The sequence below is a fragment of the Eretmochelys imbricata genome, chromosome 1, assembly GCF_965152235.1.
Source record: "Eretmochelys imbricata isolate rEreImb1 chromosome 1, rEreImb1.hap1, whole genome shotgun sequence".
Taxonomy (NCBI): domain Eukaryota; kingdom Metazoa; phylum Chordata; order Testudines; family Cheloniidae; genus Eretmochelys; species Eretmochelys imbricata.
The window spans coordinates 162,955,738-162,977,009 of NC_135572.1; the positions used below are offsets into that span (position 1 = coordinate 162,955,738).

Below are 21,272 nucleotides of genomic sequence, written 5' to 3' on the forward strand. Positions count from 1 at the left end.
CCCCGGCCTTCAGTATTAGGAAATACCGGGAGTAGAAACCCTTGCCCCTTACCTCCTGAGGAACCTCCTCCACTGACCCAATTGAGAGGAGGGACTGCACCTCTTGAATTAGAAGTTGTTCAGGGAGAGGGGTCCCTGAAGAGGGATGGGGAAGACGGTTGGGGGAGGGGGGTGGGAAGGTACAGAGTTAGATGGAATATCCCCTCTCTACCGTGCGGAGCACCCATCAGTCCGAAGTAATTCGGGACCAGGCACGGTAGAAAGGGGACAGACGGGACGAGAAAGTAAGATGGGAAGGATCCAAAGGTCGTACTGGCAAACCGTCCTCGACCGTACCCTCAAAAGGGTGGTCTAGAGCCCAGAGGGGCCCTGGGCTGGCCAGAGCTTTGTCCAGAGGGAGGGCGTTGCTTCCTCCGAATGCTTCTGTTTCGCCTACGCTGAGCGTCCTGGCAATTTTGGGGTTGGTAAGGACGAGAGGCAGGTTGAGGCCTAAAATGCCTGCGCTGGGTAGCAGGCGTGTGAAGCCCCAGCGAACTAAGAGTAGCCCTCGAGTCCTTCAAGCTGTGAAGTCTCTTATCCTCTTATCCGTCTCTATCCACCAAAGAGTCCAGAGGAGGGTGGCTGTAGAGATGTTCATACCCTTTAGAGGGAACAAAGTAGCGGTGCTCAGATTTCTTGGCAGTAGGTGCCAGAGAAGCCACAAGTTCTTCACTGTCTCCATTATTGACTTGATAAGTGGCAATGCAACCCTGGATGGGCCGGAGGGAGCCAGGATATCTATGACAGGGTCTAAATCCTCTTCCTCCTCCTCTGCCTGAGTCCCCAGGCTTTGGGCAGCCTGCCTCAAAAGCTGTTAAAGAACCCGGCTGTCCTCCAAAGCTGGGGCCATCTAAGTCCCCGCAACCGCTTCATCAGGTGAGGACGAGGAAGAGAGAACAGGAGGTGGGCCCAGTTCACTACCCTCCGCCCCCCTGAGGTCCCTCAGCATGCGGTACTCAGGCTGTGGACCTGGTATTGATGAAGAACTCGGCATGGCATCCGGTGCCGGAGCAGACAAATCCGGCGGGACCGAGACCGACGGGGTCGATAGGGATGGAGCTGAGGCTTCCACCGGTGGCGTCACCTGGAGAGCCAGTGATGGAGCTGGCTGAGGTACTGGTGCCAAAGCTATCTGAATCAGTGCGACCCCTCCCGACTGTGGCACAAACGACGCTGAGGACACAGACACTGTTCTGGAGCGCGGGCCGTGGGCTTGACCTTGGCTCTGACGGTACGCTCAGGGTGTCCAGAAGGGCCATTGTGCAGGTGGTTGCCACTGTTGCTGCCACAGTGCCGGGTATGGTTGGTGACTCCGCTGGGACCTGGACCTCCTGTTCTGCAATCTGCTGGATCGAGTTGAGTCCACCTCCGACCCCGAGTTTTCCGAGTAAGAAGACCCCGGAGAAGCAGTTCCCCTGGGTCGCCAACGGATGACTACTCGACTCCGGGGAGCAGTGTGCTTCCTGTGCCTGTGCAGATGGTGCCGGAGATGGAGACCGATGGGCCATCATGGCTGGCTTACTCCTGAAGTGAAACAGGGGGCGTGCAGTTGCTGGCGAATTGTCCCTCCTTTAAGGGGGAGGATAGCACCGGGAGGTGCATCAGGTCCGTTGCCACCTCCAATGCCTCCGGCGTCGATGGTGGCTGTAGGTCCACCAGATGGTCCAGGGACCGAGGAGGGTTCGGATTCGACTGGACCCCAGCCGGCACAGGAGTCGACAAAACCCTGGACAGAAGCAAGGCAGAGTCGGTCTGTCCCGAGCCACTCGTGGACGCCGCCGGCCCTTTAGGTTTCGAGGGGGGTGATGGGTCCCTCACTGGCCTCTTCTTTTTTACTGGCACCAGAGATGGAGACAGTGCTGAACTGAGGTAGATGCCCTATGGCCCGAGCCGTCACAGTGCTCGTGGGCTTTAGAGTCTTTAGCCGGGTGCATTTCGTGAGCTGTTGGTGCTGGAGCACTGCGCACCGAAGAGGATGTGCTTGGTGCTGGGTCATTGGGTCCCGAGTCGGATTGCCATCTGAATGCCGTCTCCATGAGCAGGCGTTTTAGCCTCTGCTCTCTGTCCTTAAGGGTTCTTGGGCGGAAACTCTTGCAAATGCGCCACTTGTCCTTTTGGTGAGTCTCACCAAGGCACCGCAAGCAAGACGAGTGAGGATCACTCTTGGGCATAAATTTTCCACAGGACTTGCAGAGTTTAAACCCCAGAGACCCGGGCATACCCCCGAAGGGGAAACGAAGGATCTAACAATCTACTAACTATATGAAAAAACTATAACTATAGAGAACAACTATTGAACTATGTGCACTAGGAACAAAAGACACTGCTAAGGTGCTTGCTGTAAGAGCGAGCAAAGTTCCAGCTAGCCGTCACGGGCGGTAAGAAGAAACTGAGAGGGTGAGGGGGCAGCAGGCCCCTATACTGGGCGCCATGAAGGCGCCACTCCAGGGGGCGCCCAGGCCGACCCTACAGCCGCTGCTAGGGGAGAAATCTTCTGGCTGTCTTGCATGCGGTGTGCACACACCTGCTTGGAATGGACATGAACAATCACTCGAAGAACTCTTATTTCTCACCCACTTGTCTGTGGTCAATAGAGACCATTCTCCTGAGAAACAGAAAATTCAAGGAGTATTTCTGCATATTACTGGGCTTGTAATTCCTTCTCAACACACTATGTGGGGAGGGACTGCTTTGGTTTGGAAGTGCTGTCTGCCACAACTTAATACAATTTTTTTCCAGACAGGAAACAACCTGTGTATTTGGGTGAGCACAGAATTTGTTTGGAGCAGGCATCTGTAGTCCAGGACACAGTTAGATGTGATGCCATGGCAGTATCTGAGAATCTTACTGCATCTACTGAGGTATCTGCCATAAAGTCTGTTGCTGGGGTTATTTTCTTTAGATAGATCAGAAGTCAGGATGGTTCTTTTGGCCAAGGATGTCTCAAAGTTCCTTTTATGGTGGCTTTTACCTTTTCGTATCATTGGGAGAGAAATCCTCTTCACCTAGGATTACCATTTCTTTTGCTAGAGATGCCACTCTAGTATCATCTTTTTGTATTTCTGTAATGGCGTTTTTTGGTGCTTGCAACTTTTATCTAAATGCACACCTGGTTATGCGCTTAGCTTTCTCAGGCATTTCCCATTCCTCCCTGTTCACATCCTCAAAAGGGTGCAGTGGGATTGCTGTCTGAAATGAGGATTTGGAAGGCAGGTATTTGCCCTTAGGCTTGTCCTTATGTGCCAGTTCTGGCTGATCTGGAGAGCAGATGCAACCTTTCTGCTTGTGGTCTCGAATTTATCAGAGGGTGAAAAACCTTTGCATGTTTTCCATGCCCTGCAGAGAGCCTGAATGTGAGAACTCTCCTTCCTCATCAGAGGCGGCAGAGCCTGAGTCAGAGGAGAAATACTCTTCTATTTCTTCTAATTTTTTTGGATTTTTGGCCCTTTTTATCTGCTCAGCTGGAGTTGTCACCAGGCTATAGCTGGGGTGGTGTTTCTTGAGTCCCCTGGAAATATCTCCTATCTTCCCCTCTACCTGGGAATGGGGTCTCATTGCTAGTGTCTGTAGTTCTGTGTGGGAAGGAGAGCTATGTAGGAATCCTGTTTCTTTTCCTAGGGAATTTACGATCCACTTCTGTATTTTTTTTGGGGGGGGGGGGGACTGATGCCCATTGTTTTTTCATTCTAACCAGGGTCTGCCCCAGGACTTAACCCCTTTGCTGTCTGGCTGGTGTCCTCGTCTTTGGCTCTCTCTCCCCCCACCCCAATAACCTGTCTCTTGGGTGGGATTTTCTACATTGGAGTCATGGCTCCTCGGCCAGGCATGTCAGGTCTCCCCTGCCCTGAACCCCATGTCCTGGCAGAGAATAGACAGCATTAATTTGCCCTCTGAAGATCCTGTAAATGCTGCCTCACATACGGAACACTGCTTAGATTTAACCAGTGTTTATGGAAGAGACCTGCTATGCTGGATCAAGGTGGCTGACGCCATCATGATGCTCTTTACCTGATCCAGGGGAGGAGAATAAGAAAGGGAGAGGAAAGGTCACTTACTTCTAGCCAAAAAATTTAAAAAAAAGGCCGGCAAAGAAATGATTGGAAGTAAAGTGAACTGTTACTGTGGTAGTGAAGACTTGGTGGCAAGTTACAGTAGGGGATGTAGTCAGCTAGAGCTGTGTTACAGAAATGAACTGCTCTGGGAAATTACAGACAGGAGGAGACTAGCCCTTAGAACTTGGGCTGCAGAAATACCAAGCTAAAAAATTTCAGAAATTTATAACAGAACTGCATAGGTGATTTTTTTTTAAATCATACTACCTGAGTTGGCACCAGAAGTTATAAATCCATAAAAAGTGTATACACTAAACTGCTATTTACCTAGCCCATTTTGGGATTTCAGAACAGTCAGGTGAAATAGCCTATATGGGTTTTGTACTAGGACAAAAATCTTACTTTTGGAATTACTTTGTTCCTATGTTTTATGATAATTTTTGTTAATTTTTTCAAGAGATAAAATAAAATACGCTTCTAACCTGAATGAGTGGTTTTGCCTCATCTTCAGTGTTTATTCTAGCATGCTTCTTGGATGTATACTAATTTTTAAATACTATATATATACAACACTTTGGAAGGAGCTCTACTAACTTTCTCTTCTACTGTACATCAAAGAAGGTGTTTGAGAAAAAACTGAAGGGCCTTTTATAAAGTACCACTGTCCTTGTCACATTCCTAATGGTATGTAAAGGGACTGATGCTTATTTGACATATTTTATTATTCTATTACAAACATTTAATATTCTATGCTTAGTCTAAATAAAAACTAAGAGAGCCTTATTAGTTGCATGGTTAAGAACTCAAAATGCAAGAATATCAAGGTTGCACTAACAACTTCTCTACTTTGCCCCCATGTACATACACTATCATAGAGCTGAATTACATGATTACATTCTATTCCTCAATTACAATATAATATGAAATTTCCTACACCTTGCAATATTTATTCAGACTTTTATACTTACACCAACATGTTTGCTGTAATAGATCACTGTACCTTTGGGAGATGACTATAATTAGCATATAAGATATCTATGGTAGGTACTGAATAATTTCGTCTTTTTTGAAGCAGAAGCACAGCTAACTGCAGGTGCAAATTAGGGGTCAAAGCAAATAACTCTAAAGCTAATGGCTGCAAGTTTAGGTGGTCTATAAATACTTTAAACAGGACTTTTTACTATTACTTCTATGGTATATACTTAATCTGTTGTATGTTGTGTAACTATTGTTGAGTATTTGCATATAAATGACTAATGGACTGACACACAGTAGCACATGACGTAGAAAATTAGGGTAGCATTGCATTGTGTTTAAAAATAATGTAATGCTTTAGACTGTCAATGTATAAACACACAAAAGGAAGCAAAGTTAAGAATGCGTATCTGACAGTGTAATCATAACTTTCTATGAATAATATAAGGTCCTGGTTACAGAATTTCCTCTTATTAAGAGAGGAAAGAAGATTGGGGGTTGGGTGGAGTGGACATGTCACCTTTGTCAGGACTAGTAGCAAATTGGTAACAGCATGCATAAATTCCATAATCTGGAGCATGTGGCTAGGTATAATCAAAATACCACATCCCACTCACTTTGTGAAGTCTAAAGGAGGATCCTCCTCTCTCTTGCACACTTTAGCAGCTATCATGTCACCTCAGAGTGGGCTCCATCCTGCACACTTCAGCAAGTATGCTGCCCCATTCCTAACCGCGTTAGACTCAAATGCTATTAAATTTAGCCTCATGTACCCGGAGAGAATCCTACTTCAGCTGAACATTTTACAAGATTAATGGGAAGATAAGAAACCCCAGACAGGGAGAAAAATCACCCAAGAGCTTATCCTGCTCCCAGCTAAAATATGAGGAGATTCGCTGCCAAGAAACCCAGCACATGTTAGAAGTCAAAAAAGAAAAAACACCTTTTAAAACAGTATTACCTTGTATAGTGTGGAAATATAGCCATTAGACGCTCAATGATATTATCCAGTGCTTTTGAAAGTGCCTTCTTGTTTGGCACTCTAACAGCTCCCAACTGCGTAGCTGATGCTGGATCATTTAGTTGTCTTTGGTTCGGCTGCATGTTCTGAGCAGTACTTCCAGAAATCCCTGATGGTTGGGCTACTCGGACTTGATCAGAGTATAATGCTCCTAAAGTTTCAGAGGGTATTTCCACTGATCCTTTCTTTGCAGAACAAGGATTAGGACTTCTACATGCTGTTTTATTTCCAGTTTGCACATTAAGTGTGGAATGCACTGGACTTTGATCTTTGGAGCTTGAAAATGCAGGAAGTAAAGTGGGACGGACAAGTGCAGATGAATACATTATGATGGCTGGATCATTAATAGGAGGACTGCCATGCATTACCTATAAAAAAAATCCCCCAGAAAGATGATGAGTAATTAAAATATTAGTCAAGTACTATTTTCAAACATGTTAAGGCTACAGCTACTTCATGGACTGGGCTGTACTTAACTTAGGCAGTTAAGGAAGAAATACACAGTAAAAGACGACACTTCATCCTGACCTGATTTACCCCACGGGATAACCTGTTTGTAGCACACATGCGAAATCATGCGAAATACATGTGAAATCTGATAATTGTGCAGTACCTATAGACAAGATTTGCTCCAAATCTAATTAAAATATAACATGCACACAAATGCAACCCTTACCGCTATTTTAATTTATACAGAGTTCCCATGGTTTTAGCTACAGAAATGGTCTTGGCCAGTCATCATGGTTTTACAGAAGAAATGTTTTGAAAGTGGCTGTGGGCATTTCTTTGTTAACGATTCCAAGATGGCAGGCAAGAAAGCCACCAACTGGAGGCATTTAAAAGTGGGTTTTTTAAAGGAGTATATTTAAAAACTTTAGCCATATAGGGGTTTTTATTTAAAGAAATAAATGGTTGCCATATTCACCATGCTGAAAGGCTCTGCAGGTTTAGAATTCATTTTCATCACAGGGCTCTTTAAAAAAGGATACACTTATCCTCACTTTGAACACAATTGTGCCCACTTACTCATAATGAGTAGAGCCATACTCTACATGTGGACCTAGTGAAATCAAATCAGTGGAATTACTATTAGAATAATTTTCAGAGTAGCAGCTGTGTTAGTCTGTATTCGCAAAAAGAAAAGGAGTACTTGTGGCACCTTAGAGACTAACAAATTTATTTGAGCATAAGCTTTCGTGAGCTACAGCTCACTTCATCGGATGCATTCAGTGGAAAATACAGTGGGGAGATTTATTCAACTCCAACGAGAGACTGCTGAATTGGAATTAATTTGCAAACTAGATACAATTAACTTAGGCTTGAATAAAGACTGGGAGTGGATGGGTCATGACATAAAGTAAAACTATTTCCCCATGTTTATTCCCCACTCCCCACTGTTCCTCAGACATTCTTGTCAACTGCTGGAAATGGCCCACCTTGATTATCACTACAAAAAGACCCTCCCACCCCCACTCTCCTGCTGGTAATAGCTCACCTTTAGTGATCACTCTCGTTACAGTGTGTATGGTAACACCCATTGTTTCATGTTCTCTATGTATATAAATCTCCCCCCTGTATTTTCCACTGAATGCATCCGATGAAGTGAGCTGTAGCTCACGAAAGCTTATACTCAAATAAATTTGTTAGTCTCTAAGGTGCCACAAGTACTCCTTTTCTTTAAACAATATTTGGTTTATGGTAATAAGGATTCAACGTATGTATAATCTGAATGATTACACAGTAGAACTTGGAAATATGAACACGAGAGTTACAAACTGACTGATCAACCACACACATGGTGTAGTTTGGGGGGCAGGGAAGGCACTGCCCTCCAGACAGAGGTGAGGAGTGGTGGGGTCACATTCCACTGTCCCTCCCCCCAGATTTATGCAAGATTGAGCTGCACAGGGCTTGCTCTGCTTGGCCTGCCGGGGGCATGGTGGCTCTGTTGTTCCCACGTTGCCCCCTCCTGCACATTTCCGGATCGCTTGGCCCCTTTCCCTGCAAGCTGAACCCTGGCAGTTCACGTATGTCAATAATGATCAAATAAAGTTAAAAGACAGGCAAAATGGCCCTTTTAAAAAGTGAAATACTCAAATGGAAGAAGTACAAGACTTAGAAAAGATTAATAATCTGACAGCTGCCCACAAAGTTATTTCATATGTAGTTCCATAAATTAATCCTCTTCAAAATTAAGTGCAGACTAATGATCCATAAAGCTTCAGTAGATTTTGCTCTACAGTGGCACAAAATACATCATCTCATAAAGACGCTAAGGCCAATTTTTTTTTTAATACTGATATGGATTGTCTCAGCAAACTGGAAGGCAGCTTTTTGTACCATTATGGAGAAAAGTAGGGTTTTGATTTCTAAATTCAGTGTCTACCCACCAAAACCCCTTGGGGCTGAGAGTACTATGGAGATGACATTATTTCAGAAATGAATCAAGTTTTCCTTGCATTACTCTACAGTGAAATCAGTTAAAAGATCAAGAATACAGGGAGAGAACAGTACTAGTTTTAGTTTCCCCATCTATAAAATCAGGATAACGCTATCTCCTTTAGTAATGTTTCTCAGATCTAAAGATGAAAACGATCGTAACCCCATTTTGACCAGAGAGATTGGGCAAAGTTCAGGGCCTTGTGGGTTGTTTCTGTTAGGAGAAGAAATTGATGGAGTCAGGTATCCTTGATGCAATTCTATCTATTTATTTTCCTGAACAGAAGAGGAATCAAATAGGAAACTGTTTGCTCAAAGCTCCAAGCATCTCAGCCCCAAAAGCACTCAGCATTTCTCAGAGCCACATTCCCAGTGCCTGTTCAGGCTGCCTCTGGTGCTTCCTTGCTCCTCTAGTCTTTCTGCTGTTTCTCTGAGGCATTCAGACGTACACAGCTCCACCAATCAATGCCTTAGCCCCAGCATTTGTTATATCCATCCCCCTGGGTCACATAGTTCAGCTTCTGCTCAAGTTTTAATATATGCCTGTGTTTTCGATGGTACGCCCCTATTGTTTCACCTATGTCGTTACATAAAAATGTTTAATGACTTCTTTATATTTATCATGAATGAAGGGCAGCTATTACACCCACAAATTTCAACAAGGTTTAATCCAACCCATAACAATACTATGTAAGAATGAAGCAGCATTGAGAGGGGCTTAAGAGATCAGTACTCAGAGTACAGAAAAAGAAGATATTTAAGAAAAGGGAAGGAGAGAGAGAGAGAGGAGAAAACGGTTTTCATGTGGTGCAAAATTCAATGGCAAACCTCTACCTGGATTAACTATTCAGAAAAAGATTAAAAACAAAAACTATCCAGGGAAGTTGTGTACACAGTGCCCAGTACAATGGGGCCCCCATTCTGACTGGGTCGTCTGGCTACAGAATACAAATTAACAAAAACAGAAAGGAGGCCAGTTGCCAAACAGCATCAAATCTTTCTGCTTATTTTCAAAGCTCACTCACCAGAAATGCTACAATATAATAAGATGTTAGCTGAAAGGACATTCTAGGGACTGATAAGCAAATGAACTAAACAAGCACAGGTGTGCAAGAAAACTGCATTTGTTTTGTCGAACAGCTCGAAACTCACCATTTATAAACTGTAGAATGCCCTAAGTCTTCAGTCACATTATTTGACCACAATTAATGAGGGCAGTCATGTTGTCAAAAAATTATATACATTACAAATAAATGCTCAGTCAAACAGTCTGGAAAGTACCAGTGTCCTAAGAGTTAATATAGATTTAAATCAGCAAGAGAATTACCATTTAAATGAATATTAGTTTTACACCGTAAAATTCTTCCGGTGGTGGTGAGAAAGAACAGTTACTGACCCTACAGTAATGGCTGATCTCCTACAGGTCAAGTTGGTATTAGTGTGGATCCCACTGTAGGTGCACATGTGCCTAATGTGCATGAGATTGGAGGTTCTTGTGGTTTTTGTTTTAAAAGTAGTAGTCTGTTTTGGGGCTGCGCTTGCGCCATATGCCTCTGTGTGCTCCCATGCATGGACATAAGGAAGGGACAGCTGTGACCCACCTTCCATTTTCTTGCCATTTGAAACCCATGTTTAGATGAGGACTCTGAAAAGAGGGGATTGAAGGCAGGTTATGGGACTCACACTGACAACAGCAAAGAACCAGTTACTTACTGTAGGGTAAGTAATCGTTTTTTCAGCTGCATCAGTCAAACAGTACTTAGCAGCCATGTCCCACGCCAAGTCCAAAGCATAATCTTTGACAAAGGTCAGTTGGTTTTTCCATTTCACTGCTTTGCAGATTTCTGATTTAGGCATATTCCTGAAGCATGTGAATAGTACTGCTGGAGCTCTGGTGGAGTGAGACTTAGTATCTCTCCCACCAAATACACCAGCCAGCTGGTAACAGAGAGATATTGTGTTATCCATTGCTGTGTAGAGATGGCCTGATCTTTGGAATGCCCAGCTATAGCCAGAAACATGGGGAGACAGTGTGAAGGGTCCTGTCAATAAAACAAAACAAAGTCCTGGACACGTCTAAATGTGTGTAACTTCTTTTTGCCCAGTGCAGATTGTAGTTTCGGGAAGGAGATGGGTAGACCGATAGGTTTAGATAAAATTCTGAGGACTACACTGGGGATGAATTTTGGTGAGGTCTAAGCACCACTTTATCCCCATGATACGGTCATTTAGGGAGGGTTAGCCATAAGTTCTGGAGGCTTGCTACTTTTTCTGGCTGAAGTGATAGCTAACAGGAAGACTCTTCAGAGTGAGATAACTGTACACAGCTCTCAAAGTGGATCAAAGGGAGCAGGCTCCATGAGTCTAAGGAGGACTCTGTTGAGGTCCCAGGTAGGAGCAGTTCTCTGACTGGTGGGTAAATATGTAATAACCCTTTGAGGAACTCTGATACTGTTCGTGAGAAAAAACTGAGCACGACTGCACAAGCGGGTGGCATGTCAAAACTGTTGGGAGGTGAACCTTAATAGAACTGAACAAGAGACCAGCCTCCTTTAAATGCCATAAATAGTCAAGAATCTTTAGTATCAAGGCCTGAACTGAAACTAGACTGCGCTGAGTGGCCCACATCAAAAAACCTCTTCCACTTAAGAGACAAATTTGTCTTTTTGGTAGATGTCTTCCTGCTCTGTATCAGGATTTCTTGGACCTTTTAGAGAGTAGTCCTTGTCCATGCTACTCAACATCCGCACTGTCAGATGCAATGAATTTAGTTCTGGATGGAGTATCTGGCTGTGGTGCTGTGGATCATGTCTAAGGAGGCTGAGAGCTGACTAAGCTGTTGAACTGACACTTGTAGAAGGTCCAGTGGCCAACACTGCCTTGGTCAGCAGCCAGCAATGAGGACAACTGTGGTACTGTCTTACTTAACTTCCGTTATTACCATGGGAAATCAGTGGGAAGGTATATAAAAGGCTTTAGAGGCTTTACTGCCAGTGCTGTTGCTGCAGAGGACTTCAGTGATATTGACATGGTTGGAGTCAAAGTTGCTGGTAAAGCTCTGCCTGTGCCATTTTTGCCTTCTTTCCATTGTCTGCTACCGGGTCTGATGTGCACTCGAGAAAATGCTGGTGAATCTGGTCTTGCTCTGGTAGTGATTATCACCTCTGTATCCAAACTGACCCACATGGATGACTCTAGCAGACGTAGCTTGAGCTAAGCATCCCTGGATTTGTGGGTCCTGGAGGAAAAGGTCTTGCACACAGAGCACATGACTGGGATGTGGCTTTCTCCTAGGCAGAAGAGGTTTTGTCCATCTTTGATGGAGATCAATCCCTCACAGGACAGGCACTGTTTGAATCCTGAAGGTTTGCAGTCTACCATGAGGTGCGACAGTTGTCACGAAGCACCTTGCCCTGCTTTACAGGGGGGTCACCGATAATCTTTTCTCTTTTGGAACATCCAATTCCAAAGAACATGAAGATGGCGATTTCTTTGAAGTTGATTGAAAAAACAATTTTATAGTCTCTGAAGAGAGTGCCAGATCAGACACTTGCTAGGTTCCAGCTCCTCCTAGTGGGCAGTAAGAGGGAACTGAGGGAGGATCACTGCCACCCCTTCCTGCCCCCATATGAGGTAGCACAGACATGTTTATCAAAAAAATCTCCAATCTCAAATGCATGAAGCACAAGCACACCTACAATGGAATTCACATTAACAACACCTCAAAGAAGAACTTAGTGGTTTCATTTGCTTTCTATGAAACAAAGAGTTGCTAGCAGCTTTGAGATACTTACTGAGATGCTAGGAGGAGGTTGAAGATCAGCAGCTTTCACTTTAGAGAGATCATTTAGCTGTGCACCATTTTTCACTAAGTGAATTCTCTCTTCATACTGAGACTACAGAAAAAGACAAAGAATACCAAAAACAAATCAGCCTTTATATTATTCCACTTACACCAAAATAAGACCTCAAAGTACCAATTAACACTAGTACATTTTGAGAGAGACCAAAGACCTCATACATAGAAATAAGACAACATAGAAGTTTGCTTTTCTTTTTGCTATGTTAGTGTTTAGATTAAAAAATACGGCCATGGGAAGACACATTCATTAATTTTACAGATTTAGGATTACTGGGAATATTTTTCTCCAACTGTGTACCACTACCAGTTGTTCAGCTTCCTAGGATTTTTTTCTTTTTTTTTTGTAAACAGCCTCTTTATTTCTTTTCCATACCCCACCCCAAACATAAGAGAAGACTCATTATAAGGTATGTGGACTTGGTAAACTAATGAGAAACGGTGGTCACATTTTTGGCCAATTCAGCAAGGATGCTTGTGTGAGCGAACACCTGGGCCCACACAAAGCCCCACTGAAATCAATCGTGCTTCATTTAAAAGAACCCCACATGGACCTCTGCTGATTTCAATGTGGCTCCATACAGACAGGTTTGTATGCTTCATCGGGACTCTTACAAGTTATTCATTTAAGTAAATACGTCAAGAGTAGCTATTTGAGATCTGTATTAAATAATTATAAAGGAAATATAAATCCAAATATTTATAATTGTTAAATTATTTTCAAAACTAACAGTTTGCATCCATCTTTAAAACAGAGGATACATATATTGCTTTGTTTAACCTACTGGGCACATCACAATTCTAAATTTGGTAAGAAGAGATAATTAAGGAGGACTCTTATAATACAGGAAAATGTGTTTGGAAAACAGACTTACTTCTACTTTTTCCATTTCTTTCTTGATATTTGAAATAAATGTTTCCCAAGAATCAATCTGTGACTTCAAATGAGGTAACACTGAAGTGGGACCACTGAAATATTTCAAATTTTCAGTTCAAAATAATGTGATAACTTGAGTTTGTAAGTGATTTTCCAACAGAGAAAACTGCTACCCAAAACCGTAATGCTCTCCTTCCCCTCCCAGGTAAATCATAGCTGAAGACTTCAGTCACACAGAATTTTAACAAATTAAAGTATCAGTGTCTGTCTACTAATTTCACCCTTAGGAACTGGCCAGTCTTGGAAAGTAAGAACCCGCAAGCAACAGCCAAGACTCCTAAAGATACCCCAAGACCTGGAGAGGATGCTGTGCAGGGAGGAGGAAGTCTCTTGGGTGGAGCCAATCCCAGCTCTGACTCCTCACATGCAGAAACAGACCTCCACCATGCCCATCAGGCTTGCTCCATCTCCTACTTCTAGTCCTTCTCCCTTCCTCAGACCATCAGGCAGGAAAACGTGGGCAATTCTGTGCTGCATGAACCACCATGGCTAAACTAGAACAGGCATAGAGCTGCGAAGTCTTTTACTCTGAATTTTTCCCATGTTGGATAGTCAGAGATTGAATGCTAACAACCAAGAGAATATTCTTTACAATTGATGTAATTCACAAAGCTAATAAATGCCACTTTGCTTTCCTAAACTTTCAGAACTTAATTTTTCAGGTCTTTAAAATCTGATGCAAGGCATCATAACACATTCTTGGACACAGCTTTAACATGGTGTTTGTACATTCTAAAAGATGTAGTTAGCTGTCTAAAAAATCATCTATGATGGTATTTATTTAAAGTCACCAGTGCACCTGGCAATGTGAATACCTGTTATCTCTAATAGAAATGTACAGTTCCATTAAACAAATAAAAGGAAGTCTAAATTAGTGAGAGGATATAAAACTATATTAAAACCAGAAAACAGGAAGGTAAAAAGATTATATGCAATTACTGAATTTTCATGTTTGTAAACTGAATCTAGACTAAAATGTAATTCTAGATGAAATAGTGACAATGTTCTCTAGTTAGACTTATCTTATGTTTCTATTTCATAGTTGTTACACAAATTATAGTGATGTATTAATTGCATACCTGCTCATTAACTTTAGCAATTTAAGCTTGGCTTCTGCATTTGCAGCTATGCTGTGTAATTTGCATACTTCAGTGTTCTTCCAGTTTTCAAGTACGGACACCTAAAATTAAATTTACTGACTTAAAAGACGCACAAGCATTTTCCTTAGCACAAGCAGTTAAAACTAAGTAATTATTAATCTAAATTCAGCCTCAATCTGGTCTTCAGTAAACATGCTGAGCTGTGGTTTTATGATGCAGTGAAATACATTTCTACTCAGGAAAGGCCTAGCTCTAGAATATCTCTGTAGTAAGATATTTCAAGCAGCGTTAAAATGCAGTGGCAGAATTGTGTGAGGAAACAATGACTCTCAGGTGGCTGCAAACGGCCTGCTGAGCATTAAAACTTTCATAAATAGTGAAACTCTTTCCATCCCCATCCTTAGAAAACAGGTAACCCTGATATTGTGCATTATCTTTATGATTAAAAAGGTATGTATCTATTTCAAGGCAGATATACTGGCTTCTAGCTCAACAAGAACCACCTTTTTCAAAACACATAACTTGCAATCACAAGCAAATTTGACAATCCAAAACTTCCTTAAAAGGAAAGTTGCATAGCATCTTTTTATTCAAGAAATCTGAGTTCAAAGCATCTGAATATAGAAAAACATACAGGTTTTAGAAGAAATCACCTAAGAGAACTGTTAGGGACAGTCCTATTATTTACAAGATGCCAGCCTTTGAATGAAATACTCAAAGGGATCTGTGCATTCTAATTCTACTAGAAATAGATGTGCCGATATTCCTATTCAAGATCAGTAATTTTTTAATAATAAAAAGGATAAATTCTTTTTTGTGAGTAATTCCCACTAATGGAAACTATGTGCATGTCAAAGGGATAAAACATTCTTTAATTGCAATTACCTTTTAATAGGAGACTTAACTTTTTAAATTTTTTCTGGCAATATATCACATTGACCCAAACATCCAACCTCTTCTAAAAATACATACACAGAACAAATACAATAGAACCTTGCTAAGTTGCAGTGTCTCAGAGACCCTTGGTGAATTAGCAACGAAGTGAACAAAAATATCCAGGATAGCGCATCACAAAACATACTTTGCTGATTGAGCAAGTATAGTTTTAATTATTTATGTTAATACTTCTAAGCATACTATTAAATGTTGTGTGGGTGATTTTGTAACAGTGACAAAGTCATCATTAAGATGAGACCTCACCAGATCTCTCTATTAAAACTACGCTGAAAAGTGGGCAGATCAACCTTTTTTGTGGGGATTGGTGAAATGCAAAGGAGCAAGGTTCTAGTGTAGCACATTTTACCTCTGCTGCAACAGCTCTTTTAATACACTCCTGGTAATTATCTTTGCTCTTTTTATTTAGCTCCTCCAGTTGTACTTTTTCATTGGCAAATTTATTACTGTGAAGTAAAATAAAATAAAATAAAAATGAAGATGTCAAAAAGAATACTGGGATGCCATCTACATTTGAACTATATTCCAAAAACTCTGCAACAGACATTTGTTTCCTCTTCTATAAAAATATACATCACTGATAACATTATGTACAGTACATGTAGACATGGATATTCGACTAATTATAGGACAGTGCTAACTCATCTTAAATACGGTGGGGCAGATACATTTGAATGATAATTCTATATGAATAATTCTAAACCTACCACTTGTAGACTAAAAAACTAAGGGCTAGTCTACACTGGCAATTCTAAAGCTCTCCCAGTGCGCTAAAAAAACCACCTCAATGAGGGGCATAGCTCCCAGCGCTCGTGCACTGTCTACACTGGCGCTTTACAGTGCTGAAACTTGCTGCGCTCGGGGGGTGTTTTCTCACACCCCCTAAAGTTGTTGCAGTGCTGTAAATTGCCAGTGTAGACAAGCCCTGAGAGCAAGGCTACAGGATTGCTATAACTAGAACCAGTATGTGAGCTCCCCCTGCTGTACCACAGCAGCACTTAAAAAAAAAAAAAATTACCTGATCTCCAGGAATTTATCCAAATACACTGTATATTGCTTGTCCTTCTCATCAATGTTCCTCAAGTATCTGCGTGCATCATAAAAAAGGAAATCTATTAAGTCTGGCTTGAAAAATGTTTACTCAGCAACCACAATACAGTCTTCTATAACCTTAGTTGACAAATAAGTCTATGCATTTGATTTATAGTTTTGTAGGTAGTTCATTTAGGATTTAATCTCTTAAATCCACAAATTTGTTTTCTGCTATATCAGCACTGTGAATTTGTAATTTGAATGTTATTTAAGATTATTTCAAGATGTGACCCAACCCATCTAGCAAGACAAAATAAGGGTTAATCGATAAATATGCAAAAAGAAAACACTGCAAAACATCCAAGGTTCAAAGTCTCCTGAGGTTGGTAGTCTATGTAAATAGAGAACAATAAAATTACAGGAAGATGTCAAAGCCAATCAGGGATATATCACTAAACCAGTGTCAGTATATGTTTTGCAAGTTAGAAGAAAGCAATACTGAATGTGTTTACCTACAAAAAAAAAAAAAAAAAAAAAAAAAAAAAGCATGTTTAAGCAGATATGCATCTACCTTAACGCAAGTTCAGTGATCCAACACCTACCTGAAAGACGTCTAAAAACCAGATGACTTAGTCAGTATTTATGAAGTGTTAAGATGATTGTTGGAAAGCACAATGAATTATTATAAAACCACAACCAACCCTCAACAACTCATCCAATACATCACTAGTTTGAAAATTTCTTATTTGCTACTATTGCCAGTGCTCACTGAGTTGGGTGGGTGGAGAGGAGTTGATTTAGTTAATGCCCTCTCATCCACAGCCAGAGAGCCCTTTTGCCAAGAAACCTCACAGCATGGGGATGATAGGAGCCCATGTAAGGGATGTGCACCCTTAATAATAAGGATCCCAGTTCCATAGAGATTCCTTTCAGGCTTCTGTTTTATAGGACAGGATAAAAACACAGTAGGCATAAGGAAACACTTGTAGTTTCACACTGAACTGCAAAATCACTACTTCTAAATCGAATATCAAAACTACATGCTACTTAGATGCAACGATAGCATGAAGTCAGGTGTAACTATATCAAGAAATGGCAGAATCAAAGCAGGAGGAAATCAATGTTGTCTTTGGATTGCCCCAGAAATGTTCTGTGGCATGGCAGAATGAACACAGAAAGTGAATCTGAAGTGTGAGCTAGAGCTGGGATCTGGCTGGGATGACTGTGTAGTGGGAATGGAGGAGGAGCATAGGAGTTGAGGGAATACAATATGGAATCAGTGATGGTGAGGGAAGAGAAGAAAAGTTCAAAAGCAGTGGAAAATTAGGGGGTGCTCAAGGAAGTGCAAAGGGAAAACACAATACTGAAGATGGTAGTCTGAGATGGGAAACAAGGTATTCTGTAACCTGGTTATGTAAATTATTCTGCACGCAGACCTATCAATATCAGTAGGGCTAATCACAGAATAAGGTATGTGATTTTTAAGGTGTCACACCCTAAGAAAACAAGTCTGGTCGCATGTATTCTCACTTCATACCTGTTACCCAGCTACCAACCATCACCAATTTTGTAGATTTTTATCGTCAGAACAATAATATAAATTATTCTGCCATTCAGTTGTAATATACAGAATCAATATCTGAGGTTTATTTCTAGCCAACTAATATTTCAAGTACTTATATTGCTGTTCCCATTTCTAAAATCATGCAAACAAAAAGCAATGTGCATCAGTTTTTAAAAGGGTCCCTTACATCTCATTGGTATCTGCAAGTTTTTTGGATGTATTCTTTGTTGCTTTTAATTTCTCTTGGTTTTCTTTTTTTTCTTGTTGCCATTTCTTAACTTCCATTTCTAAATCTTGGTGAAACCAATCCAGCTCTCTTTGTGTAATCTAGAGGCAGAAAATATTTAAGAAAATGTAGCTTCTTAAAGACATTTCTTTTAAAAATTACTAGAGTAAGTTGTGGGGTTTTTTTTGGATTTATACACCTCCTACCAAATGCATGCTGATTAGAACACGTGTTCCAGCCAGTGTTTGATTCACATTCAGATGAAAATAAACAGGGCTACTCAGAACAAGTGAAAAACGCATTCTGTTGTTAAAGCTAAGCTTTATTGTGATGATTACCACTTACATCTCAAGTGCATTATTGATCAATAAGCTGTCTAAAATGAAGAGGGTTTTTTAAATAATTCCAATTGCTCTATATCTGTTACCCTACATTGGGGTATGCGTAAAAATTTTACCTTATTTTCTTCAACTCTTTTTTTTAACTGCTCTTCTAAAACACTCGTCTCGTCTGAGCTTCGGCACTGTAACTGTTCGTATTTTTCCTTTGCTTCCTTAAGTTGCTCTTGTAATACCTGATGCTCTTTTTCCATACGTAAAATATCTCCCTGAAATTTAGGTTATGAAAGAACTTTTGTTATAGAACTCAGTATCCTAGAGAACAACATGAGTCCACAATACATTAATAGGAAAAGATTAATGTGAACTATGGTCCAAGATCTCAGAGAACTTTGTTGATAAAATGTTTAAAAGATTTTGAATTCAACTCAAGAAACAAATACTGATTCAGCACTGAACTAGCATGAACACTTGGAAGGTCTGTTCCCCCCTTGATGTGATCCTATCAACTTGATTCTTCTATATCCCAGAATGGAGGGATGCAATCAATGCTCAGAACTGTCGGAAAGGAAGAATTACAAAATTCACCACTGAAACGGACTCTAATGGTTGGGCAACTAGAGAACCTGAGTTCCAAAACTGCCACTTCTTTTTCATTAAAACTCTATGAATCCAACACTATGACATACTAAAAAGCAGGTCCTAACACTATGGCTGGGGGAAAAAAAAAAACCAAACAAACCCCAAAGGTCACTAAAATTCTCTGTCATTTTCAGCCAGATTCACCACTAAACTTTTACGGGATGCTTTTTATCTCAAGCTCCTCTTGATCTATACAAACGGAACATTTTAATAGTTTGGAAGTAGTTTCGGTGATTTAAGCACTCGTCCCACAAACAAAAAAAAAATCCTATAATGATAGATTTTTAAGTTTTACTACTAAAGTGACTAATTTGTTGAGTTTTGTTAGCGAGATACTAAATTAAATGACACTATGCACTTCTCGTTGGAACCTTAATTCTTCCTTATCTAATTAGCAAAGACTTTCAAAATATTTGCTAAATAAAAATACATGTACTTACTTGTTGAGTTTCAAATGGATAAAAAGCCATAGTATTAGCATCCCTATCTGCTAATTCCTGATTTACCTAGAATACAAAAAACCACTAGTTATTTAAATTAAAAAAAAATTATATTCCATCTACACTTGCAACCAGTCCCTTAAAAGTTTTGCAGTGTAGATGGGCCTAACTTAAAGCCACATTAACACCTCTCTTAGCTCTTGAGTAGTTCTCATTTACCAGACTTGAAGGAACCATCTTGAGGATAACAATATTGTAAATGACAGGTTTCAGATTAACAGCCGTGTTAGTCTGTATTCGCAAAAAGAAAAGGAGTACTTGTGGCACCTTAGAGACTAACCATAATGTCTGCTGCAGTTTCCACGGTATGCATCCGATGAAGTGGGCTGTAGCTCACGAAAGCTCATGCTCAAATAAATTGGTTAGTCTCTAAGGTGCCACAAGTACTCCTTTTCTTTTTGTGAATATTGTAAATGAGTTCCCTAAAATGGCTGCATGTGTAAGTGAATGCATGATATTTGGTTGAACTTTTTCCACTCAGGTCAACAGACAGACAGATATTCATATTATGTTTAAAAAGCAACCCCTTCCTTCAGATTCCTTAGAAAGAAGCTTGAGTGAGCAAGCAGAGTTTCTCCGAAAGCTCAGGGTAGGATTTTCAAAAGTGTTTATGACTGGCCTCCAGCTCTTACTGAAGGCAGAGGGAGTTTTACCATGGACTTTGATGAGAACAGAGTTAGGCCAACACTGAATGCTTTGAAAATACCACTCTCAGAGTTCAAAAAACAAATTATTACCATGAATAATGTGTAATGCCTGAAAATACAGCTTAATTATAAATTTGCATTTGATAATCTGTAGCACACACAGCTCTAAAAAAGTTAGCCTCATTAGGGACAGTGGCGATAATGGAATTCAACATCAGCAAGCTATAAAAATTGTTATATTGCTTTAATAGTACTTTATTAATCCGACACTGGACTTCAAACATTGCCTGTTCCACTAATGAGGTCATGTTTCCAGGTGAGGTATCTACTACCTGCAGTAGTTTCCGACATGCAAATTTTATTTGGAAGTTTTTTTTCAAATGCTTATTTGAAGCAACAAATGTTTGGGTTTTCTTTTCTTTGTTTTATCTCCATTAACTTTCAGAGTCCCTAAGAAATCCCTAATATTGAGACAATAGTTACTAAAAGTATGATGCAGTTGCATTTCCCACTGTACCAAAAGTCTTAAAAGTTTACTTCTGCTGATCTTGCAAGACTTAAATATGGCACCACTGAAAAGATATATAAATATTAGGCACATGAGGGGTTCTTTTTTGTAAGTGTTTCATTATATGCAGGTGTTAGTTTGAAAACTGTTTTCCAAATGGAAAAACCAGGGAGAACAATCTGATTTTCTTCCCTTTGGTTTGAAGAGAGATGAAGGCACATTTTTATTTAAGTTATTTATGAAAAATAGGCAAACCCACAATTTGTATACTACCTTCTCATTCCTATACAAATATCAGCCTTTTTGCACTAACATAACCAAATGATATAAATATAATTGTGAAAACGTTATTGAAGTGGTGCTGAGGAGCCATAAAGAGGCCAATCCCGCAAACACTTAGCTTAAAGTACAATGCTTGTTAGTATCTGCAGGACTGGAT

General features: G+C 40.8%; 1 protein-coding gene and 1 long non-coding RNA gene across 9 annotated transcripts in view; one reads left to right on the forward strand and one right to left on the reverse strand.

Annotated features, from left to right (window-relative positions):
* The window catches only part of LOC144265716 (uncharacterized), a 36,141-nt gene extending 22,103 nt beyond the window's left edge, over positions 1–14,038 (forward strand). The window contains exon 3 of the long non-coding RNA XR_013346345.1: positions 13,550–14,038. This is a non-coding gene — a long non-coding RNA (uncharacterized LOC144265716). The remainder of the gene's footprint in view (positions 1–13,549) is intronic.
* TTC3 (tetratricopeptide repeat domain 3) overlaps positions 1–21,272 on the reverse strand; it is a 135,343-nt gene that overhangs the window by 11,228 nt on the left and 102,843 nt on the right. For 7 of the 8 annotated variants that reach the window (XR_013346338.1, XM_077818550.1, XM_077818533.1 and 4 more), the window contains 9 exons: positions 19,619–19,684; positions 18,656–18,805; positions 18,160–18,299; positions 16,395–16,463; positions 15,726–15,822; positions 14,402–14,502; positions 13,261–13,354; positions 12,321–12,422; positions 6,028–6,455 (listed from right to left, as the gene is read on the reverse strand). Coding sequence is in view for 6 of the 8 variants with exons in the window: in XM_077818550.1 (XP_077674676.1) it covers positions 6,028–6,455; positions 12,321–12,422; positions 13,261–13,354; positions 14,402–14,502; positions 15,726–15,822; positions 16,395–16,463; positions 18,160–18,299; positions 18,656–18,805; positions 19,619–19,684 (1,247 nt within the window). In the remaining 2 variants the exon portion in view is untranslated. Of the gene's footprint in view, positions 1–6,027; positions 6,456–12,320; positions 12,423–13,260; positions 13,355–14,401; positions 14,503–15,725; positions 15,823–16,394; positions 16,464–18,159; positions 18,300–18,655; positions 18,806–19,618; positions 19,685–21,272 lie in introns of those variants that run through there. The other variant, XR_013346339.1, reaches the window with a different exon arrangement.